Source organism: Ursus maritimus, unplaced genomic scaffold, assembly GCF_017311325.1.
Source record: "Ursus maritimus isolate PB19 unplaced genomic scaffold, ASM1731132v1 scaffold_8, whole genome shotgun sequence".
Taxonomy (NCBI): Eukaryota; Metazoa; Chordata; class Mammalia; order Carnivora; family Ursidae; genus Ursus; species Ursus maritimus.
Window position 1 is genome coordinate 34,485,993 of NW_024426996.1, and position 26,497 is coordinate 34,512,489.

General features: G+C 34.9%; 1 protein-coding gene across 1 annotated transcript in view; it reads right to left on the reverse strand.

Annotated features, from left to right (window-relative positions):
* ADGRL3 (adhesion G protein-coupled receptor L3) overlaps window positions 1-26,497 on the reverse strand; it is a 482,854-nt gene that overhangs the window by 253,199 nt on the left and 203,158 nt on the right. Inside the window, exon 5 of the mRNA XM_040624907.1 lies at window positions 23,435-24,229. Within this exon, the coding sequence (XP_040480841.1) occupies window positions 23,435-24,229 (795 nt within the window). The remainder of the gene's footprint in view (window positions 1-23,434; window positions 24,230-26,497) is intronic.

The window sequence follows — 26,497 nt, forward strand, 5'->3', positions numbered from 1 at the left end:
TCGAGCTCTTTAATGTGTTTAAAATCTATTTTTAAATTTAAACTTATTTTTTTTTCTTTTTGGACATTAAATAGAATGCTTTCTCATTTATAGTACAAAACTAGGTGAAATTGTGATTGCACCATGTTTATGGTGTAGATTACGTGTTAAGGTCATATTTCTCATGACAGATTCATAGGGTTTATCATAAAACAATAGGGAGTCAAGAAAATAAACTATAGGATTTAAATTATTATTTTCAGTTTTGGAAATATCTGTTAGCTATATGCAGGACAAACAGAGTGGAAAGGAAGGTGGAGAGTAGTATCTGAGATTAGAAGCAGGGAGTTAAATAAATTGTTGCAAGAGGATAGGCGAGTGAGGCTGGGAGCCTGAGACAGCTCTCCTGCTCTTCAGGCTCCAAATACTTAAAAGGAGACACACTTCCATCAGAAACAGGGACCCATAGCAGCCATTCTCAACAAGTGAAACTCCGAAGGATGAAGGGGTTTCAGAATACTGATATGTATTCAGGAAATTATAATATCTTAATCTCTCCCATCCCCTACTTGAATAGAGAATCAGCCAGTGGAACTAATGGGAGTAGAAAGAGGGAATTCCAAGATTGTGTCACTAAAAATAAATAAATCTAGTTTACTAGAATTTGAAGTGAATGGATCCAAGGGAGGTGTTGTTACTGTGTAAACACGGTTCTACGTCCCGTTTTGATGATTCTTAAATAATGTGACAAATGCATTATTTCAGAGTTATCAGAGTAATTTATGATTACATAAATAGATGTACAGCCAACTATCGTCATAGGAGCTGTGTGATAGTCCCAAAGTTTAATTTGAATTATAAATGTTTATAACGAATATATGTTCTAAGTCATGGGCACTTAATTTCCCACAAAGTCATAGTTAAAAAAAAAAAAGAACCTATTTATTTTGAAATGATGTATTTAAATATGAAATATGTAGGACAGGTTCAAACCTACAAGCATGATGATCTGAAGTGACAAAGAAAAAGTTAAAAATTGAGTTATCTTTGCTAAAGAAAAAAAGTGTCGTGCAAAGATTTTAGAGAGGATCTTTCCAAAATGATTAAAATGTGTCTTAAATGTGTTAGTGCTTAAACATTCTCATTTAGATGGAAAATTCAGCTATTCAGGATGACTCATTTTCTGAGGGATTCAAATAGGAAAACTTTCATTCTATTTTTAATAATAGGTGCTGAGAAAAGGGCATGGTTCATTCATGCATTTGCAATTTATATTGTACATACCAGTGTTAATTTTGCAACACTTTTTCAGTATCTTTTTGAAAGCTTCAGCAATCGAGTTACATAATGTATGTTCTAGTGTATGAACATACTTTGGAAAAAATGAAAATAATTAAAAATTAATTACATCTTGCTGGTAATGAAGACTTATTTCTTTTCTTAGAGAATTCTTTGGAAGTGGACTATCAGTCATTTTTATTATGAAGTACCAATTAAATACTTAAAGTTCAAACTTGTCAATTAAAAAGAAGCTTAGTATGCTATTACTTAGCAATAATATCTCATGCATAATCAGAAAAACTACACAAACAGTAATACATTTTAAATTACGAAGAAATAAATAAAGCTTTAAATGAGTAAGATTTTTGCATATAATTGCCCACATATTTGATAAACCTTAGAAAAGAATCTGAGATCTTCCTTTAGCAAACCACAAAGCAACTGCTTTCCTCAGCAAATTGATAATTAATTGGTCTGTTTTTAAGTGTGTCATATAAAGCCCTCATAGGACACTTCTAATCTCTGAATTTCTTCTTTCGTTAATAAAGACCAACTTATATCCATATTTTTTACCTGTATCATTTAGCACAAATTGTGCCCAGAAAATATATACTTTCATTCCAACAATAGATCTGTTCTAAAATTTAAGGTATATTTAACAAAAATATTCTGAAAATAACTGAAAAAGTGAACAGTATAAATAGCACAGCTTTAATGCATGTATTTATGTCATAAATGTATACATTTCTAAGATTGTCTCCTATATTAAAATTTATTAAAATGTTTCCTATTCTCTAAATTTTCAAAGTGAAGAACTGACTTCATATAAGATCCCATAATTAGAATGAATTTAAGTTTTAAAATAGGGAACAAATATATTTGTTATTAGCTTTGTGATCATGGAGATATAGTTAAACCTTTGTAACTCCCAATTTCTTTATTTGTAAAATAAGAAAAATAAAACCTCACGGTTAAATGAAAGGCTCAATAAATTTTAGTGGTTACTGTTGATAATAGTCAAACCACCTCTGTAATGATCACATTATATCTCTATGCTGTGCCTAGTTTGAGAATGGAAAGAAAAAAAAAGGAGATAAGATGTCTTGGGAACCATGTCGTAAAGATACATGGTTGAATATGAAGGATGTTCAGACTGGAGGGGAAAAGACTAAAAAGGGGCAATAATTAAATTTCTGATGGGCCATTACATATTTTTTAAAATGTTGATTTACTGCAACCGGGTCCAAAGGGAAGTGGGAAGAGCTTACTATGCTGGAACAATGAAATCAATTCTCAAGAGCAGAATCCAATCTCAAAAAATGGAACCCGCGTCATACAAAGAAGAAAGAGGATAACCCAGAAATTACATAGGTATTTCAGTATAGGGAGAGAAGATGGATACAATAACATCTCATTATTTTTTCAACTCTAGTATTTGATAACTAAGTTACATATATATCCAATTACATATATAATTATATATAAATTTTATTCATAAATTTATTTATAAGTTAGAAATTTAAACTTATATATATATAATTTTTAAAAATCCTGTTCTTACTTATAGAAATGGATCCTTACTGTCACAATTGTGGCCAGATATCAGGTTATGTAGTATGGCATTTTCAGTTTCATTACTTCCTTCACTTAATTTTCTTTATTTTTCTTAGTCTTTCTCAGTTTTAATTTATACGCTCTCATTCTGTTTTATGTACCAATATAAGCCATCTTAACTTTTTCTGGATTTTTTGGGAACTATTCTACATCTTGTTTGTGGTGGTGAGTTTATGACAGCATTTTTCAAAATTGGCAGAAACCTACACTAAAATGAGTGATTTTTTTTACTATATATATTCTTTAATTTAAAAAAAAAAGAAAATATTTTTGAACTGAGGTAGAGTCTTAATAAAAGAAAATAATATATCTCATTAGCAATTCTGGCAATTTATAATTTTAGAATTCTTGTAAACTGTAAGAAAAACAGAATTATTTTCAAGGGGTTTGTTTTGGATATTAAGTTCCACTGGACTGTTATGCCCCTTTACAGGCATAAACTAATACTGAAATCCCCCCAAACAGTATTGATGGTGTTACTTCATAATATTATAAAGAACATACGATGAGATTTTCAAAAAATACAGTGTTAGATATGATCAGGTAAAATATTATTTAATTCAAATTCACTGTCATATGATTTTTTTAACCCATGAGTATACTTTTATATTTATTAAATGCTGGAATATTTGAAAAATAATGTAAGGATAACTGGAGATTTTTACAAAATTCTAGGATGTTCAATAATACCTGAATAGCATCTGTAATTAGTGGAAAACAATAATTTATCTTATGTGACGTATTAATTAAAGAGAAATGATACTTTCCATTGTGATGTTAATGAGTTATTCACAAATTTTGTCATTTATGGCATATTACAGCAACTCCCCCTGTGCCTTTTTCTCGTGTCTCTCACAACCTCCTAGGACATACCGAGTACAGGAAATTAAGAACTGTTAATAAACTTATTTTAATTACTTATTGTTTCAGATTGCTCTTTATCTTTTGTATATTGTGATGCCATCAGTACTAGCAGCATCGCTTTGTGGAGCATTTGTTTTTTTTTTTAATAATGATTTTTTATTTTATTATGTTAGTCACCATACAGTACATCTCCGGCATTTGCTTTTTTTAAGAAATTTTTAAGTAATCAGGATAAGATTTCATGAAAATAAAATTTTTCTTATTGTTATTATAAAATGAGAGTTTTTGAATATAAAAATTTGTTTTTATCAATAAGTTAATCAGGCTGTTTTGGATGTATGGCTTATTATACTCATGATATAAGAGTTATTTTTGGGTACCGAATGATGAATACCATTGTATTTTTTCAAAAAAGGGAATGGCTCTCAAAATCTAACTATCAACTAAGAAATTATATTACAGTAAATATGTGAAAGCATAATGGGCAAACATTAGAACATTTTGGTTTTTTTCTGATCAAAAAGTCATTTAGGGTAAAAAATATATATCCTATTGGTTTATAAGGTCATCTGTGGGAAAACAAACAAACGAAAAACTATAGTTTTTAAAATTCAATCGTTATACTATCCAATAGGATGATGTCCTTTTCAGGTAGGGGATTTGTTAAAAAGTAAAAACATAAAAGCTATGGGGAATGTAATACTTTGTTGGCTAATGGCAACAATAACTAAAGTAAGGATGCCTTACCAAATATCTCACATCTTTATTTATTTCCCTTGGTCTCTCCCACCTTTTTACCATTTTGAGTATTATTTTATCATTTTATGAATGCTTTTCCTAGTCTTTCTCCATTTGGTTTATTTATTTAAAGTCTGTGTCCTGGAGGCACCTGGGTGGCTCAGTCAGTTAAGCCGTTAAGCGTCTGCCTTTGACTCAGGTCATGATCCCAGGGTCCTGGGATCGAGCTCCAGGTCCACTGGGCACCCTGCTCAGTGGGAACCTGCCCGCCCGAATCTCACTCTCCCTCTGCCCTTCCCCCTTCCTTGTGCTCTCTCTCTCAAAATAAATAAAATCTTAAAAAAAAAAAAAAGTTCTGTGTCCTGAAGTGGACTGTGTTCATTTTTGGTAAGAATCGCACTTCTATATATGTTACCTCCAGACACAGCACCCACCAAATAACTTCACTCAAAACAGAATGAATGAACCCATGAAGGAATGCTTGAACTATAGGAAAAAGAATAAGAGAACTATTTACTGAATGCTAAAAACTGTTTACCGATCACATTCTAAAACCCTGCACATTTCTAATAAGGAGAAAGAGGTGTTTTTGAAAACAACAACCAAAACAATGATGGCTTTTTATTAGCATTAACACAGATATGTATCAGCAGAAACACAAAACCAGCAGCTCTACAGATGAATCTGTAAATATTACCCAGCTAGTATATATAAGTATATAACTCTCTTAGGTATATAGCCTTTAAGTTTATAATGGAAACTTCTGTTGTCCAATTACATAACACTACACAGCTAGTATCACTGAGCCACAGTAGATATGCCAACACTCTAATTTTTATGGATTATTTATGGATGGCCTAAAAATACTGTAGGCTTAGCATACGGGGGGTGGGGGGGAATCCAATTCCCTTTTATGGAAGTAATTCTTAAAAATACCATTTCAAAAGCTCCACTGTTTCTTCATGACCAGGGTTTTACTCTGAAAATGTTGCATTAAATTAATGTTAGCAAGAGAGGTTTCACTAAAACCATTAAGAATAATCAAGCACTATGAGAAGGATGAGGTCACTGAAATATGACAGTTACTGTAAGAAATCTCTGATCATGTTAGTAGTAGCACAATATTGATGAGATTTTATTTGGTTGAAGAAAAAGGGAGAAAAAGAGAGACCAAGAAAATTATTTGAATTTATTCTGAAAATCTCTGGCAGAAGAGTTCCTGGAATAGACTGCATTCATCTTTCCCACCTTATAATCCAAACTATTGATACAAATTTAATCTGTGGTTCCCCAAATCCCACAAGCTTGTGATTGACTGCAGGGACTGACCATGTTTGAGTCATTGCATCCCCAGTATATTATGCAGTGACTGGCAAAGAGTGAGTCAACTAATATGGATTTGCTGGCTGAAAATGACTGAAGTTCTCCTCCCACCCCCACCTCGGGCCCCATGAACAACTGTCTAGCAGAATCTTCTCATTTTGGAATCATATAGCAAGCAAACCGAAAGAGAGGACTTGACATTTATCTGTGTTAGACTTCATCTTTTTCACTTCAGGTCCTTGATAACGTCTGTCCAAAACCATTTGATTCCTGATTTTATAATCTGGTCTATTAGTATATTCTTTCCCTATAACCTGTCATCCAGCAATGCAAATTGTCACATCTTCTCTATCTTCACCAAAGTTATTGATTTAAAATATTTAGCAGGAGAGGGTCAATGACAAAGCTTGTCAACATGCCCAGAAGACCACCTTCTAGGCTGACTCTGATCGATCTTGCAAGATTTATTATTTTATTTATTAAGATTTAGTATATTAATTGGTAAGTTTTATAAAAAAAATAATACTACACAATTTGGTTACTTGCCATGATGGGACTTTGTTCCAGTGTGTTGCCTCCCTAACTCAGTTATAAGTTTCTCACCTATGGGGCTCGGGCTCTTTATCTCCCACAGCACTCAGGGAAGCATTTTGCACATTATAGACACTCAGTGAATGATAAACAAATGAAATCAAATATTTTGAGTATGGTCATGACTCATCTAACAAAATATCCTCATTGACAGGCTTTACATACAATTTCCTGGAACCATCGATTTTTAAAATATCACCTACGACCAATCGAACTTCTCTTGGCTTTAATAACTTTTGGTACTTCTCACTCATATGAGACCCATATATATGATGTTTATAAATAAGAAAAAAAATCCCTTTTTCTGATCAAAAGTAACCTCTTCAGTCTATCGGAACACTTAATCACCCGTTCAGAGCTTGGCCTAGAGAAGAGACACTGCTGATGGTGGCGTAAAAACAAATAAAGAAATGAAGTAAAGCAACATCCCCTGCCCCAATCATAACGAATTCACAAAATGAGTCCATAGTATCTGCTAAGTTACTAATGCCAAGCAATGGAAGTTTAACCTCTGTTTGGCCCTTAGGCAAAATTGATGTTATATCAACATACTCCAATATTAGCATTTTCATATCATTATATCAAATGCTACATGACACTCTAATGCATAGCCAACAGAAGTGAATTTCTGATAATAACAGTTCTAGTCAATGGAGCCTGGGAATACTTCTCTTATCAAAATCCAGAGTTCTTAAGTGGGCTTATGATGCATCAAAGTCACTTATAATTAGAGGAAAATATCAGCAGTAACTATGGGATTCTTTCCAATTATGGATTTCCTGGTGCTTGAATTAAGATTTCTTTGGCTCTAAAATGAAGCCAACTAACACACTCAGACTATGTCTATCAATATTTCTGGGCTGGAGAGCTCATATAATTCTAGGATTCTTGGTAAGCTGTCTGACTTCTTTACTGGCAGAGTATTCTATCAGAGTGAATTTGTTATTAAAAGATAATTGCTTATTTTTTGTTAAAGTAATCTTCCATTTTCTACCCATGAAGTAGCTTTATGTTATGGGAAAAATAAAACAACAGGGGAATTACAGTCACTGTCCTCAGTATGTGAATGAGTATGTGTTTATCTGTACTATTCTTTTGCAACTGAAAGCAAAGGAGTCTAATGTGATTTTTCTTGTAATCTGACCATTTTTCTCATTTGTCTGAGGCTTATTATGTTTATCTGTGGATGACTACAGTAATATTTTTAGCACTACTTATTAAAACTCATCTCTTGAAGTCTTGCTCAATATTGCTAATTAACTTCTTCATTACCATACGCATGCTGCTAAGGCGCACTACTGTCATAAAATGTTTTAAATGAATAAACAAAATCATGTAATATAAACAATGCTACAGCTGCTCATTGTTTATACAGCTCAGCAAACAATAGCCAAGTGCTACAGACTGAATCAGTGAATATTATTCCTTCTCATTAATGGAAAAATAAAAGAATTTAGTATAAGCCATGGGTATGTCCAATAGCTCACAAATTTAGGATGCAGTCAGCATTACATCTCTGCCTACAGTACTCATCCTCATCGGTACCCTGCCAAAGGGTAAGTCTGCCCTCCTCATCCCATTTCAAGCAGTCTATAATCAGTCCACTTGAAGGCTAAACAGAATTGCTTCAACATTTAAAAGGATCATTCCAACACATATTCATTCTAATTCATTGAAGACCTTGAGTAGAGCTAGACACAAAATTAAGAATTCGGTAAGTATTTGTTAACAGTGAATTATGTAAAATTTTTTAGCCTTATTATGTAAATTAAGAAAATCTAAAAGGCCTCCAAATTATCTCAGAGAATATACTTAGAATCTAAAATAAGTAATCATGATGGTTATTGTAAAACAAGAAGATGATCCATCTTTTAGATTCTCCTTTTTCCTATACTTTAGAAATGCAAAAAAACTTGCAAGGTCTGTGTGAGGCTTTACATCATTTTATTACTTTTACTAAATGCATACTCTTTTAAACAGCAGGAATACCTTATATCGTAATCAGAACACAGTCTAAACAAATAAATCGAAGCTCATGCAATGGGAATGAATGAGCGCATTTTCAGCTCTAAACTGGGGGAAGAGTTGGTGTAAAATTAATAGAATTAAAGGAAATGAAAGAAAATATCTTTGGAACAACTACTCACCGCAGTTACTAAGTGAAATACTTCTAGGGTTAACCCTGATGATACATTAAAAAATAGGTGAAGGGAAAATTCAACATAAAGAAAAGTTTCTCTTAAAAATAGTTATTTCATTAAGTGAGACAGCACCTCCATGCACAATTTCAATTTAAAAATGAAAAAAAAAAAAGGATAAAATTTTGAGTCTCCTTTAAGCATGTCAGACTATTTAATTCAATGGATTCATATTTGAAAATGTGCTTTTAAATTTTACAGTCCTATTGGGTCAAGGCCACCAGATGTTTCTGTCTTAAAGGAGAAAAGAGCGAGCAGCAGGGGGCTGGGCCAAGCAAAGGTTACACATCAGGCTGATTTAGGATGGGAACATTCTCTGCACTTGCCCAGATCTCAGCAGGCAAAGCTGAGTGCCACTCGTGGCAGCCTCAAATAGGCAGAATAAATGGGCATGGTCAGAAAGAGTGATTAGAATCAGACAGCAGCACAGCGTTTTCAAACAGCTCTTCATCTGTCCATGTTTAGGAGAGCCAGTGGGAATGGACAGAAGAAACCATCATGTGCGACAGACTAGGTGTTAGTACACGTGGCAAATTACAAACATAAAGGAAAGGTTTGGAATTCTACCTACCCCTACTTTTGAGTATGAAAGAAACCTTTGCCCTAAATTAAAATATAGAAGTCTGAGGTTCTGCACATGGTGAGGATAGGATTCTCCTGGTTCCTACAGTCCTTCAATTGTAGTGACAGCTCTAATTTGTTTTCCTACTCATTTTCCACCTTTTTTGTTTTGTTTTGTTTTGCCAACACATGAACAGACCATGAGCGGTTGCAAAGCACTCCGTGATTGCCTAGAGTCTCATTGCTCTTCTCACTGTGTTAATTTATTCCAGCTATTCAAGGTGAAGATGAATGGCACCTTGCTTTGCCAGGACAAGCTTGAGAGGGGACTTGCCCATCCTGTATCAGACTGCTGTTCGTTTCTGTCAACCACACAGGTAGTCATTCTATGAGGACACAAAACAGGGTCATTTAATACAACAAAGTGATACATTTTACTTCCAGAGCAGCCTTAGCCCAGAAGGGGGTAGTGAGTATATACTGCACTACAGATTCTTAATGCATTAAGACAATATTTGAGCTAAGATATAAATCCTATTTAAAACATTAGAGACTCTAGAGTAGTGATTATTTTCCAAACCCAGAACCAACTCTAAAAAATACTATCCCTGGGCTTCACCAAAAAATCCCAAATCAATATCTTAGGGATGATGAGATGGGAAACAGACAGGAAATCTGCATTTTAACGTTTCCTCAGTAGTGAGTTATACAGCCTCTTTGCAGTAGTCATTAAATAGGAAATGGGAAATATTTATTTAAAAGCAATCAACGAAATAGTAATAGAAATTCTAAAAACAAAACAAAAACGGTTTAATGTTTTTATTATATTCTATAATATAGTATATGTTAACCTTGTAGGGATTATGGATTATACAGTAATTCTCAAATTTAGCAGGTTATTAAAAATAATTACTGGTATCCATCCCCAGAGTTTCTGATTTGATGTGGGATGGAACCTGAGAATTTGCATCTGTAACAAGTTCCTTAGACCATACTTTGAGATCCATTATTCCATATAACTTAGGCATTACTTATTTGCAATCAGTTTGCACACACTGAAGTTTTATTATACGAAGAAATATAAAAGAGGCTTCCAAAATATTTAAACCCCCTGATTACTAGAACAAAGTTATTTGCTACCCAAAATAATTATACAAAATTGTGATAAAACATTCTAATACTTTCTGCATAAATGATTTTTAATATTATACCATGGAAATGACTCTCAGTGCATCTCTCTCATCAAAAATATTCATTGAATATCTTGTTTTAATGGCTAATAGTCAATGTTCAATGACCATACTTAACTATTCTTTCTAAGAAATATAAGTATGAACATAAAAAGGGTATTGTGTAAATAAAAAAATAATAATATTGACTTTTATTTTCAAAGCTAAAAGTTAAAAAAATTTTCATTTCTGATTGGAATTGTTGACTCTCCTTTCATTCATATTCAATGTTGTCATATTTAAGCTATTAAAAAGAAACACAGACTCAAAATAGTGTCACTTGAACCCACATCATCAAACAAAAGTTTAATACTTAAACTAACTCTAGTTTCAGTTTTTTTTAAGGAATGTTGTCTTAACCAGTTTGGAATTTTCTAGTCAACACCAATGAGGTAATCTGCCACATAGACCCTCTCCAACTCCCAAAAGAAGATGAGGTAATCTCTTCTTTCCTTAAACCTCCCCCTTCCTGCCTGTAAAGTCTTCCATGCTTTTCTTTTTAAAGATTTTATTTACTTATTTGATGGGGGGAGGAGCAGAAGGGGAGGGAGACGGACAAGCAGACTCTCGCTGAGTGCACAGCGCAATGCAGGGCTCCATCCCAGGCTCCATCCATGACCTAAGCTGAAATCAAGAGTTGGAAGCTCAATCCCCCAGGCCACCCAGGTGCCCCTAAAGCCTTACATTTTGTACAGCTCCTTAGAGCTCCTTTCTACTTGCTAGATGGCTTGCTACCTGATTCATGAATTGTTCAATAACACCAATTAGATCTTAAAATTTACTTGATTGAATTTTTGTTATCCAACAAAACTTATGTTTTTCTTTTTATGTTTTTCCCTTTGCAATGTTTACCCTTACAAGCAACTGGTGAAAACTTATGGTTTGAACTGTTTAAGTCAAAATCGATAGAGTACCACTAGACCAAATAATGTAATGAAACATTGGAACTATTTTTAAGGTCTCTGGAGTAAGAGATCAACCTACTTTGTTATTTCAGGATTCTGTATGAGAGTAGATTCAATCTGTGTTATACACTTTTGCAGGGCTCTGTAACCAAGGAGTAGAAGCAAAGTCTCTAGGAATGTCCAATACTTTTAAGAACTAGACATTTTTCTTTTCTAACAAAGAAAAACACAAAAATACAAAAAACTAAAAATAGAGTAAGTCTCCTCTCTTATAGTTTTATTCTCTCAGTAAGACTGGCATTTTCTTATTTGTGGGTCCCAGTGCAAATTAATTAGTTTGTGACTGTCCTGAGACAATTAGAAGGACTTCTTACATTCCATCATAGAATTCTAGGTTATCAGTATTCTATCCATGTGGGGTATTAGCTCAATTTTTAGAAATGTATTTCACTACTGCAAAGACTGAACACATTCACCAAAGAAATTTGGTAAAACCTAAAAAAGCTCAAAACTGAACAATTTAGAGCTTAACTTCCATTAAAACTTTGAATAATATACATGTTAAAATATATACTATTAGTACTGTTACTACTAAAATGCTTATCCTGACAAATTTTAAAAAGCTTTTTATAGAAATCTTCAAATATAAACAAAAGCAGATAAAATGTATAATGATCTAAATTTCCAATCACTTAAACCTGCTCTTAAAAAAAACCCCAAAACTTTAGCAATACATAATGAACATTTCTCATATCATTAAATATTTTTTTTAAAGATTTTATTTATTTATTCGACAGAGATAGAGACAGCCAGCGAGAGAGGGAACACAAGCAGGGGAAGTGGGAGAGGAAGAAGCAGACTCATAGCAGTGGAGCCTGATGTGGGGCTCGATCCCATAACGCCAGGATCACGCCCTGAGCCGAAGGCAGTTGCTTATCGGCTGTGCCACCCAGGCGCCCCTCATTAAATATTCTTATATGCTATGACTTTTTTAATTGCACTACTGAGACATTTAATAAATGATCTAAACGAATATATGCATTGTTTCGGGGGAAAAGTTCTCGTAGAAAGGATTCATCCACACAGAAATAACTATGCAACTCTCTGTTAATACAGAAAAGTTGTATATCACAGATACATTTACTTGACATGAATTCAAATAGTTATGTATTTAAAATACTATAAAATTATGCTTTGTAAATGTACTTTCTGGTATGTAGAGTATACATTGCACATAATATATCCTACTATCTCAGCACTCTATAGGGATATATATTTTAAAAACTCACTACATTTTATAAACTATTAAAGGAGTTTCAAAAATCATTCAATTATGCTTAATTTTTACTTTGATACTTTAGACTCTAATCCCAATATACAATGCAACTCCACTAGATGAATATTTTTTATATCCCTTATGTGAATTGTCCTGAAATTCAACATTTTAAGGCTTATATCTTGTCTGATTGGCTTATCTTTTTCATTAAATCTGAGAACTAAAACCCCCACCTTCATTCATATACATCTTGTTCACGTTAGATTTAGACAATTACAGCTTTTTCATGCTTGCAAAGTTGGGTACTTGAACCTTTGTTGTGGTATTTTAAATTTCTAACTTTGGAACATGATCAGCCAAGTCAGTAGTCCTGTTCATCAACTGAGGTACTCTGCCATGCTCCTGAAAGCTTAAAAATTACGATCACACTAAAAGCTATCGTAAGAATCCAGAATACATGGCAAGATAATACATTCCTATTCAGGAGAAAATTCAGTGAAGGTGATACAAAACTAATTTTTTAGCAATTAAATTCTCAAGAATTGTTTAATAGGTTCAGTAGCTAAAACACATGATAGTTACTATGGGTCACACTCAATTAAAACTCCAGAGTAAAATTTTACTTTTCTGACGAGAGGGCTTCTTTTACTAAAAACCTAATGATTTCAGAGAAAGAGGTAAAGGTTGTTGGTGCTCTGGGAAGTTGTAGTCCTGGCTTCTTTGAGTTATTAAAGCCATGTGGGGTTATATTCCTAGAAGGGGAAATGTCACCTCAAGACTTTTTCTGACTTACCATTTCACAGGTACCAACGGTTGATTTGGTATATTACTTTCTGAGGGGTAAGTGATCACATACTGTTTCCCTCTACCATCCACACTGACCGGGGCTTTTAAAGTCTCTGGTGCAGCCAGATGGCTGTCTCATTCGTATCTTCTATTCCAGCTGCTTATTATTCACCTGTGCAACTGCACGCAAGCTGCTCCGTCTTCCTTTCCTACCACAACCTGTATCCTTCCACCTACTGAGGAACAGTTTGGGCTACTCCACTTTTACGTTATTCTATACATGACATAGCAGCACCCTTGTACGAGCCTCTCTTCATATAAGCATGAACGTTATTCTAGGGAGGGAACCTAGAAGTAGATATGCTACTATACAAAATAGGCCTATCATGCAGAAAGGGTTTTACCAGGTATTGCCAAGGTGATTATGACAATTCACATTCCAACCATCAAGGTACAAACTGAGGGCTTCAGAGGGGAGGGGGGTGGGGGAATGGGATAGGCTGGTGATGGGTAGTAAGGAGGGCACGTATTGCATTGTGTACTGGGTGTTATACGCAAGTAATGAATCATGGAACTTTACATCAAACACTAGGGATGTCCTGTATGGTGACTAACAGAATATAACAAAAAATTATTATTTAAAAAAAGAAAAAAAAGCATCCCACACTATGTCCTTAATTTTTTCTTTAACCACTTAAGGCAATTAAATCAATCGTGTAAAATAACTTTTTAACATTTTTAAATGCGTGCTCTTTCATCACCTTCCCTTTGAAAAAAGAGAACTCATCCATTTCTTATCCATTTATTTTTAGGAAACAAAACATATTTATTTCCCTTTTATTTCTCTCTTCCCTAACTCCTTTCTTCCTTCATTTTGCTTTTCCACCATGTTGCCAATCTTGCCCATAGACAGTGAACATAAAAGTTGTGGTAGCAACACATCTGAATTATGAAAACAGAAATAATAATATAGAGTTAAATCTAATAAAGAGCCAGTCCCCAAATCTCTATGGTCTGTCAAACTGCTCAGAATTTCTGCAAAAGTTTCTAATTCTAATCCTCCAATAATCACACCTGTTTCTTCAAGCATTTCCAAGAACACACACCCCCCCACACACACCATAACCATGCACCATAACATCACATTTTATCGTATGCTTGTGTGCATTATAATCTTTTCCATTGTAACTATAAAATGTTGTGGCTTCGTGATTCAGTCAAATACACCTGAGCTTCTCTGAAACTCACATCAACATCACAAGTTTCTCTGGGCAGGTGACTATGTTTCTCAGTCTTAGTTTCCTCATCTGTACCTCATAGCATTTTTTTAAGGGTGAAAGTGTGTGTGTGAAACCTCATGCAATTTGGAGGGGATGGTGGTGCTCTCCAGTAGCCGGTGCTGTTTGCTTGCCCTTGCTCTAACTCGAGGATGATGTGTCCTTGCTGCCTTTCACCTGCTTCAGCTTAGCTGCTTTACTTACATGCTAGTACATCTACATTGCCTTCCTGCCTTTCCCCTTACTCCTTGGCTGTGGCACCTGTATTCCTCTTAATCACTGACGAATGCAATAGGACACAGCGGAAAGTCAGACGGGCTAGGATTCTAACTGCAGCTCTGGACCGTTTGCATTATTTACCTTTTCTAACCCTCAATTTCTTCATCTGGAAATGACGATGATGCTTTCTTTGCATGATATTTGTTAGGGTTAAATTTGATAATCTATGTAAATGGCAAGAAAAGAGAACATTCAGTAAATAGGTGATACTACTATTTTTTGACAACCCTCTTTGTTTCTTTTATTTGTTTTCACTATTTTTTTAAAGATTTATTTATTTATTTGAGAGAAAGAGAGTAAAGGACCGCCAGTTGGGGGGGGGGCAGATGGAGAGGGAGAGAGAATCTCAAGCAGACTCCACACTGAGCGTGGAGACCGGCTTGGGGCTCAATCTCATGACCCTGAGATCATGACCCGAGCGGAAAGTAAGAGTCACGGCTAAACCAACTGGGCCACCCAGGCGCCTGTTTTCACTATTCTCTAAGCTCGGTGAGAATAGATAGGGTCAATATCTGCCCCGTTCACAGGTGTAGCAGTAGAGCATAGCACAGTGTGTGGCCTTAGCTATACTTAGAAATATGCTTACTGAAGGAAGGAGGGAAGGAACTGAGGGAGGGAGGGAGGGAGGGCGGGAGGTCAGGTAGAAGGAAGGAAGGAAGGAAGGAAGGAAGGAAGGAAGGAAGGGAGGAAGGGAGGGAGGAAGAGAGGGAAGACAGGAAGGAGGGAGGACCAGTTATTGGACTTCTGACCTAAATCCAATTTTGACTTCCTGCTTCTCTTTCCTACAACAGGTCTGATTATGTGCCTGAATGTCACTTCTAATCTTTGGCTTTTTCTTAGTATTTCCAGTTCCACTTTCAAGCTTCCTCTCCTTCAACCATTACCACTTATGTCTCTTGGTGGGCTTCTCTATAAAATATAAAAGTCTAAATTTTTTGTTTAATATGTAAATATGTATGCTATATAGCAATATTATAGATTTTGGAAAATTTACTGTTTTTAAAAATCACAGTCCATTTTATATTTTTTATTGAATAGGATATTTCTAAATAAAGTGCCATTTTCTTTTTTTTAAAGGCAAAAGTTTCTTCGAAGACATTTCTTATATTTTTTTAAAATAATTAGTGTAAGAGATCATTCTAAATCATGAAATCAACAAATACCTAACAATTCACTCATGTTCGTATAATTTTGGTGGAATCATTTTTTCTAACATTATTTTTAAAAATCCAAATTTTAAGGCTAACATATTTCAGTCACAAGACATTTTCAGAGAGAAAGGACTGGATAATTTTAATTTGTACCTTAATTGGGGTAAGTGGATGTAAAGTTTGACCACAAATTGTACTATTGAAGAACATAAAGAGAAACAGGCAGAGTTCTTATTTAAGCAAATAAGAAGGAAATGTTCTCCACTTGTTTTTAGGGAAATCTGATATCTCTTCCCCAAAATTGTACAACACAGATTTTACTTGTCATTTATGTATCTTAAATTATTTGGTCATTATTCATTATAATTTGAGAATTTAGCTTCCTGATGGAAAAGTACTTAAGAGGGAAATACCCTTGTCCTTAAAGTCATACTTTTGATTGTCAACCCTATTCTATGGTACTTGACCGCTACCTAGAACTTGAAAGGAAAACAACAACAACAACACAAAGAAATAAAGCAAATGTCAGGCTTTGCTACATAATAAAATCAATTCTCATTCATCCGTGTTAATGTGGACAGACGCAGAGTATTCCGAAGTGGAACCCTTAGATAATCAGAAATCTCATTTTAGTGACTGTTGCCAACCCTGAGGAGATGTGCTAATACTGAGCAGCAAAACTATTTCCGTTCCACCTGCCTGCCCTCTGGTGGCCGTGCTAATGAGCAGTGAAATGGTTACAGAAGGGACAGCTGGTGTGAGTGGGAAGCTGATTCACAAGTCATCTTTTTATGACTGTGTGTTGCATGTGGACGATTTTGATTACATTTCTAATAATTATACATTTATCAGGGACATCACTTTGTAGGGAAAAAAAAAACATAGTAAGTTAGTATCATTTGTGAACCTCTTTATCCTTTGCATCTTGTCTCCTACATGTCAGATTAGTGGCTAACACTGGGCTTGGCTGTAGAAAGGCAGGTCAAGCTTTGCTCTGTACAGGACTGTGATTTGATATTCAGAGCCTGAAAAGCAGACGGTGTCATTCTGAAAAGGTTTAACCCTCAGTTACGAAGAAAGGAAAACACAAGACAGGTAAAAACAAACAGAAGAGACTTCAGCTGATGTTGAGTGGTAGTGGACTAGCGAGGGCAAATTTCTCAAGTGTTGGCTGGGCTCCCTGAGAAAGCAGCAGCAGCAACGCCCTTCAGGCAGCAGCTGGACTCCAGGCAGTGAAGCAGCCCGGGGAAGGAGGAGAGGGGCTCCTCTGCAGACAGGGGAACAGCTGATGCGTAAATATACAGACCGGGATGAAATTAGCAACAAGTAGCGGACTATTTTTTCTTTTTGTAAAGTTCACTCAGTTACTAAGATGATGTAAATTAAACTGTAGAGACGATGTGGCCTCTCACGTGGAACTGTGGAGCAATCCTAACCCACGGGTTCAGGACAAGTCTGATTTAAGATCCTGCTCCTTCCACGCTCTCTTTTGTGATTAGGATGCACCATATTTAACTAAACTGTTCGGGAAGCAGATTCAGCTACCTATTAAACACGTGACAGTTTCAAAATGTTCAGGATTCTCTGCCCAGCACTCACATTACTCAGCTGTCAAAGTAAAGGGCTCAGATATATGATGTGAAAATTACATTTTAACGAGGTGTCATGTGTGTTTAAAGTTCTTATTTATCACTACATAGTCACAGCCTGTACTGGAGACACAAATGCACTTAATTAGCATATTATAAGGACAGAAGGTTCACCTTATCTGCATTGTTAAACTGTTATGTGTAGGCTTCTTGTTGTTGTTTTAGATTCTGTTATCTTCAGCATATAAGAAAGGATACATTTACATAATCTCAAATGGCTTTCAAGAAAATATGGATTGTGTTCAGGAAGCAGAACAGTCATAAGACAGTAACTGCTTGTCTTTATGGTTCTGTTGTTCGTACCGAATACTTGATGTGTTTCACTCAATCTCAACCAACAGATTTTTAGATCAGTTAGACAAGCTAACTTTAAGACATTTTTGAAGTGGGCTTCTCTGACTATTCTTACTATCACCCTAAGTCTACTTCCTCCTCCTTCAGTAGGAAATACTGGAAAACTTCGCATGTTTGACCAGGAAAGTTTAGATTGTTCTATGGGCAGTTAAGAAAAAAACTGGAAGGGGAAGAGCAAAGAAAATACCTCACATTTCAGTCCTATTTATTAATGAATAATGGACTGGGCATAAGGCAGTTTGAGACAACTACAGAGTGAAAGTCAGTCCGTTATTAATAACAGCTACGGGGAGGTATGCAACTGATTCGCTCACACGGGATGTATCAGGATAGAAGGGAGTTCTAGAATTACAATGCCAACCTGAGAATCGCTCAAATAACCTGTGAAGCAGCTAAGCATTATTTGGAGGGTTTTAATGTCTATCTTGCAAAAGAGCCAGCTGAAAGCAATGATGAAAATGTAGTTCCTATCATATTTTATAAGATAGGATAAACGCTCAGTTAAAAGTACATTTGAAAAAAAATTCTAGATCTGATAGCTCTAGGTATGGTTTTCTCCTCAGAAAAAAAGGGAGGAAGCACGTTTACATTGACTTTATACTCAGCTGCTAATGCTGACACGCACTTTGGATACCAGTGTCCCAAACTGAGTCAGCCGTTCTGCAAAGTATGTTTTCAACAGAATACGATTATTATTCATTTCTGAATATGACACACATTCCGTTTTTTTGAACTTAAAGAAAACCCTGGAATTCATCAACTGAAAAATTTGAGAATATGATCTGAATATAAAATTCATTGAACTGTTGCTCACTTTCTTCCCTATTTTAAGACTACCAACTTTAATTTCTTCTAATTACTTCTGAAAGAAAGTGCATTAGGTGTTAATGTGCTTTGGCACTTCTCCCTAACACCTGCTAAACTTGCATAAGGTTACCAAAGCTCTTTACAATCTGAGTGAAGAAGGGAAGAGGCTGGGTGTTGGGGGTGGGGAATAACTGGGATGAATCATAAAACTTCTAGATTATAGCAGTGTGAGGCCAAGAGTGAAGGGGAGTACCCGAGAGGCATACATGTAATCTTCATAAAACAAATTTTAGGACTAATATTCTAATCCTCATAATATTCTGAATATTAATATATATGATAATTCATTCTTTGATTTCTTAAATCATTCAACAAATCTTGACAGAGCACCTATAATATATCAGGCACTCCATAGGGACCTGTAAACAAAAATGACTGAAACAATATCAACAAGATTATTTCAATGTAAATCAAAATCTCGTTAGTTCTGGAGCAAAAGCTTTTTATAAACTGGAAATTCTTTGCATCTGTATGTTCTTGACCATGTGAGATAGAACGGTATAATTAAAAACTGTTTCTACAAAAGTTGCAAATATAAATTATGTGAATAGCAATATTGCATAAATATGGATTCATTTTCCATTACTTTCATGTTGGGAGACTACAGAAAATGCTGGAAAACTTGCATTTATTTAAATGTAATGCAAAATACATGATGATGGTTCCGAAAAGGTTTTTAAACAAAAATGAGAACAAATTTTAAGCTTTTTAAAACTTGGCCCAGAAGACCAGGCCCATTAAAGCATTTTTCCAGGAGAAACTTCACTTAAAGTTAACAATGAACATTTGGAAAACAAGTTAAAAAAAATCACATTAATATTAATTAATTTATACAGCTATTGTTGAAAACAACCTGTTTCACAGACTGTACCATTCCCAGGATGGTTTCCTTTGAAAAAGAATATAAACCGACGTCCTGTAGCTAAGCCAAGCCAACAAAGGCAGGAAAATTAGCAGTTTGAAAATGGGTGCTAGGAAAAGTAAGGGATTGAAGTTAAATGATTTCTGAAACTACTTTTAGGATATTTCTGAGACACTGTTATCCTTGTTATTCTTCTTAAAGTTCACCATTTCAAAATTTAAAATGGCTCTTGTAAGATGAGAAAATACATCTGATTTCACGGTTGACGAACAGATACAACTTTCCAGAGCACATATCTATGGTAATCTTACCCTGAGAACTACAAATTAGATCTGCATCTAGAAAGTGCCTGGCATATGGGGATACTGAGATCACTTCCATCAAATGAACGAATCTAGAGGCACAGCCTCAGTAAACACTTTCCACAACCAGTGTTACAGGAGGGAATACGAATCTGGAGTTGGGTTGCACTTCAGTAGCTGTGGGGTCTTTGAGTAATAACGAGCTATGGTGTCTTAGGTTCCTCATTTAGAAAATGTGGATAAGAATGATTTTTGCAGGGCTGGTGTGTAGCTATTTGGTTAAGTTTGTGATACCTACCACAAACATCTCATTAAAATCTAACCATAGTTTTCAGAGATCGGGTTATTTTTTTTTTCATTTTGTAGTTGAGAAAACCAAGACCAAGAAGCTGAGCATTGTGCACTGGAGACAAAATTCAAATCCAAGTCCTTCAGACTCCCAAGCTCATGTTCAGAGTGGCATGCTAGCTGTCTGTACCCTTTCCAAAAGGAATTTTATGCATACAAGAGAAACAGACTTGCCCCCTAACTTCCACCCCCCAGATCTTTTAATGTACAGAAAAGTGATATTCAGTAGAAGTATAACGTAGATACCCCTTTGCATAAGAACTTCAGAAGTGTGAATTTTCATTGATTAGAACTCAGTTAAAACCAGAACAAAAAAGCTTGCTTCCAACAGATGGCAACAGCAAATACGCCTTAGATCTACAAGCGCAGAATTAGCCTTTTTGACCCTAACATATTTATAATAAGTTGGTTTCTGTACATAAACACATGAGAAGATCCATAATAAGAATTCACTAAAGGCAATTTCTTTGAAAAATGTCAACCTAATTTACTAAAGAAAAACACCCAGCTGAAACTGTTTGCAAGGAATAAGATGAACAGCCTCTATTAATGCTAATTGAAATTCTCATATCCACACATACAATGCATAAAATTTACTTCTGCACTTATTCTTTCCACCTCTAAATTGCAGTAAGTCCACACCAAAAGGCTGGCTTTTAAATCTGAGCATTAACGCATGAAAATTGATAATTTTCCTTGCGATTGTATTTATAAATTTAATACAGATGGAATCTTACTCTTTGCAAAACATACAAGGTCTTCATTGTTGTTTAAAGAGAGGGAAAACTGAATCTCCTGGCAAAAGTTAGGAATTTGTTTCAAAAGCTGATTTGCCATTTCTCAGTGTTTGCCACTTTAATAACATCCTTTTAACAAACACGAATACTAGTATATTTGGGCAAGATGGTTTAATATTTTAACTCCCATAAACAAACACATAAAATTAAATCAGTGGTATACCTTTCCTTATGTCCACAATGACTGATCATATAAGGGTATACACACATATAAGTTTATTAATATCCATCGGAAATATCTTTGTGTCAAGTCTCTAAATAGTTGGGACTACGGTATCGTCTTGCTCTTTCAGGATAATTTAAAAAACTGAACTAAGAATTTGCTTTAATTCATCAAGTCAAAACCTGGAATACTAATTAAATTTAACTTATTTATTATTAGCGATAAAAATAACGCATAATGTTTTCAATAAATAAAACTCGAAACATGTTACTGTCTCTTCTTCACTGATTAACCACTAAAGATGAGTTGTTATCTGCAGGCAATTAGAAATTATGTCCTCTTGCAATTTAAAAGCCAGAAGAGGCTAAGAACCACACATAAACAGAGTTTTCACTGACAAAATACAAATTTTAATTTAAGAATATCACAGCTATGGGAAAAAAAAAAGTCTTCCCAGAATCCTCCAGGTGGTCGATTCTCACTTAGGTGTAACAAATTGAAAAAGCTTACCTGTACAGCGGTGAGCCAGGTACTGTACTTGATCTAGGAGATTTTTTGAGGATTTAGTAAGGAGAAGTTGCTTTTGTTGCTGTTACATACTTAGGCCTCTCCCTCCATAAGGGGCAGTTCAATATAATATCAGCATTGCTGGCCATGGAAAGAATTGCTGTCACTCTGACTAAGGCGTCTTGGAGATTAGAGAAAATGGCAATTTCTCCTTCTATCAGAGTGAGAAGTGGAAAGCTATTCACTCCTTCATTAGCAAAGCGTTACCGAGCCTTTCTTTTATATATACCACATATTATACTAGTGTCCATATGGAACTTAGAATCTAGTTGTATAAGAAGATATGTGTGTAATGAACTGAGTTAGGAAGTAGAACAGCATGCTAGTAAAGCATGGTAAGAACAGTGCAGAAAACAAGTTATACTAACATGTCAGTACTGAAAGACACAAAATGTAAACTTTGAATTGCTAAATTACTATCAAAATTCAGACACCTGTATCTTAGTTTTCCATTATACTTTATCATGAAGAACAGCAATATTGCTAGTTAAAATAGCTGAACCTCTAAACTTAGATAATTCTGTTCAGTTGTGTAAATAAAAATTAAAATAATAACGCAATTTATGACTATCTTTAAACAACATTAAAAGGAAATGGTATGTCCTAGAGAGGAAAAAGACAATTTTAAAGAACTGGGTGGGGGGTGCCTTGATGGTTCAGTGGGTTAAGCATCTGTATTCAGCTCAGGTCAGGATCCCAGGGTCCTGGGATCGAGACTCGAGTCAGGCTCTGTGCTCAGCGGGGAGTATGTTTCTCCCTCTGCCCCACCCCCCACTCAAGGGCTCTCTCTCTCTCTCTCTTTCACTCCCTCTCTCAAATAAATAAATAAAATCTTTAAAGAAAAGAATTGGGATTAAAGATTATCTCTGGTTTACTCAAAGCAGTGCTTTGCATTGTTTTTTCTTATAAAATTGAGGTCTATTTTTTTCTGTATTCATCAGTTATAAACATTTTTCTGTATGTATCAATTAGGTACACTCAGACATTCGTACACTCAAACTGACAACGTTCCCAATAGGGGTGGTCATATATGACACCCTCTGCAAAGTGAATATATTGGCATAGGGCTCTTGAAGCATTATACCAAGGCAGTCCTTGACATTTTTCTAAGTGGAGAGCACTTCTGAGGGCATGTCACATTAATTAGACAGGATGGCATTCTATTTTAGTAAAGGTTTTGTGTACTTCACTACACAAAGAACTAACCAGCTGATAATAAGAATGCCCTTCAGAGAAGGGCTTAAGATTGAAGACTAGCTGCACAAGGGAGAAAAAGTTTCTTATACTTTTTTTTTTTAAGAGCCGAAAGTGCTTAATAGCAACATTTTTTAGATGAAAAGACAATGAACAGTTTTCAGGTACACAGGCCAGAAGCAAGACAACAAAGGAAGTCTAATCATACACATAAAAAAAACTTAACAAAATCACACTGTGAATATCTCCCCCTAGAGTATCATCAAAAGGCAAACTTACCTGATCTACTATCCAGAGGTCCAAAGTCCAAAGAGTATTTCACGACGTGATAGTTATTCCATACGTAAAGAAGGTTGTCCCTGGGGTTGTAATCCACAGCTGCTATGTACTGGTATGAATTGGGAAAGGGTACATCCACCAAACTATCCTTACTTTGGTCGGTGTTGTAAATGTAGTCAATCTTATTCCCTGTGGCCTCATTGTCATCATCCTCATATACAGATTTGACCACATACAGAATCCCGCAAATCATAAATGCGTTGGAAGCTGATCTTTTATCATATGCAGTATCCCATGTCCCTTCAATCCGTAGGGTATAAGGGTTCAATTGACTAATGACAATTTTACCATTATTTTGTTCTGTTGCATAGATTACCCAAAGTCCATTTTCATCCACTGCCAGGTCTATGTCAGATTTGCCTCCCCATCGGTAGGGGGAGGTATCATGGTAATTGGCATTTGCTATGATCGCCTCTCCACTCTTTATCCTAGTCCGCAAATCAAACTTTACTATGTTCCTGGTGCGCTCTTTGTTGAAAAACAAAGCTCCATCATACACTACAAATCCTGTGCCATCCACCCTGTGAGGGAGCTTGTAGGTTGTAGTTGGCCTTCCGGCAATGAAGTCATCTTTTGAGGAGTACTCAGTCAGGGTATCAGTTCTGTAGGGAGTCCAGGGCATATAATAAATCTTGTCAGAAGCCTGTAGAGGGTCTTTGCACCATGCCCCAGATTGGTGGTCAGATTCAAACAAATGTTCACTCTGGTATACTCCTTTTAGTAGTCCAGGACACATTAATTTTAATATTTTGTCATAGATTTTAATTTTTCACCAAATGGAATGTAACTCTAACAAGAGATACCCACCACCAGTTAATTCTTTCGTTGCATTCTTCTGAGTACACAAAGTGTCTTACATATTAATTCTGACTTTTGCTCAAAATCATTTTTATTTCATTTGCTGAAAAGTGTGGCCTCTCTATGAGTACTTGTGTTTTCCTTTGAGTTTTACCTTTGTAAAACGTGATACAATATTTCTGGATAGACATACACAGGTGGATGTATGTCTATAGATTCTATAGACATAAAATAAATACAAATGTTTATACATAATATTTTATGTATCTTATTTGAAATTAAATATATATATATATATTGTTTCCACTCTGATGACATTAGCCATTCAATAACTTATCATTAAGAAATAAATAGAAATCCAATCCAATAGTAATTAAGTATAACAATAAAGGAAAAGAAAAGCCCTGTAATACAGGCCACTGAATCTTCTAGAAAAAAACAAAAAACAAAAAACAAAAACAAAGCTCTTAAAGCTGCTAAAGCACACACAGAGCATGCAACCCACACAATTAAAAATGAGCGATGGATGGATACTGGGAGGAAAAAGAGAAAGGAAGAAAAAGAAAGGAAAGAAGGAATAAGGAAAGAAGAAAAGGTGAAAGGTTACAGAGAAGAGAACCCAAGATCTAGATTTTAATCAGTTAAAAATGTCCTGTTAAATACAGTAGTATTGGAACTTAAAAACATGTACCTTTTACTGTTACATGAGAAGAACATTAAAAAACAAGATTACTTGCTACAATATTTTGCTGCTCATACTTCAGATTGGAAAAGGGCAGGAATTATCTGATTCATTTTATTTTTAGAATGATTCAGTAGCACACGGTGTGAACAGTGGTAAGAAAGCTTGGCTCGCTTATAATGAAGGGGCTATAAGCAATGTTTCCCAAAGAATGGTCCTTGAAGCATCCGTTTCAAGTGGTATAACTAGATGTCACACAGAAAGAAAACAGGGAACCTTAGCCATATGTTTAAGAAATATCAGATTAAATTGAATTGTGGCAGAGATTCTAATAGCTTTGGTACATCAGTGAATCTCCAAGGCAGAAGTAAGGAAGATGAACAAATTTCACAAACTAATTTGATCACGGAACCCTTTCTAAAGAGCCTGTTTAAAGTGTAGTGTTCTGTTGAACCTGCTATGGGAAACACTGCTCTAGTATTTTTGCAAAGCAAATACACTGAAAAATAATCATGCAGTCCACTGTTAACGTTTGAAATGATTAGAAGGGTACTGGGTGGAGAAATTAAGAAATCATAAGGAATTTGTATGTTGACCCATATTTTAATGATTAAAGTATTGTTCTCTCGATATTAGTGATTAGCTCTTTAACAGCAACTATAAGCCTAGATCCAATGGAAAATGATCTAAGATAAAATTCAGCTAGGATGTGAAGGTTATTAAAAAGGAAAGTACGTTATTAAAAAAGGAGAGTACATTATTAAAATGTCCAAAGTTTTACTTTTGTGGAAATGAAAAGTTCAAGAGCAAAGTTGATCACCAAAATCTTCCATAGCAAGGACAGAGGGCCTTCATCAAATTATACTCAATGATAAAATTGATGATTAGAAGAATTTCTAATATGATGCCTATAATTATAAAGAATGGATAGGCATTGTTGTCAAAATTGTATATAAACTTTAAGTTGGTTAATAATGAGCCCATGATTACTAATGTAAATTATTAGAAGGTATTTCAGAAAACCATCTCCCCTTCTCCCCCAATAGTTAAAAATAAAGGAATGGGGAGACCACACCAGAGCTATGGAAAATTATCTAGTATAGAAATAAAAACAAATCTAAAGCATCACTATCCATCACCATCTACTGGATTTTCTAACTACTTATTTAAAAGTAATGAGGAAGAAAATGCATGGTTGAAAATTTTACATGATTAAACTGTTTTAGGATAAAAGGATCAAACCAGCACTGTTCATCACAACAGATTAAAGTGAAGTTGAGCAGCAGAAGTAGTAAATAAATTTTCATAAAAAAGAATTAATACAAAATTATTTTAACTAAATGTTAAACTGTTAAATAACTTAGCCTATAAATAGTATATAATTTATGAAAGGTATTTAATTACCTTTTTGTTCCACTTCTATTGGAGAGAGAGAAGTACAGAGAGAAAGGAGAAAAGAGAATAGATTAATGGTACGGTATTGGCCAAGCACTTTTTATTCACCTCTTCCAAACTGAAAGTAA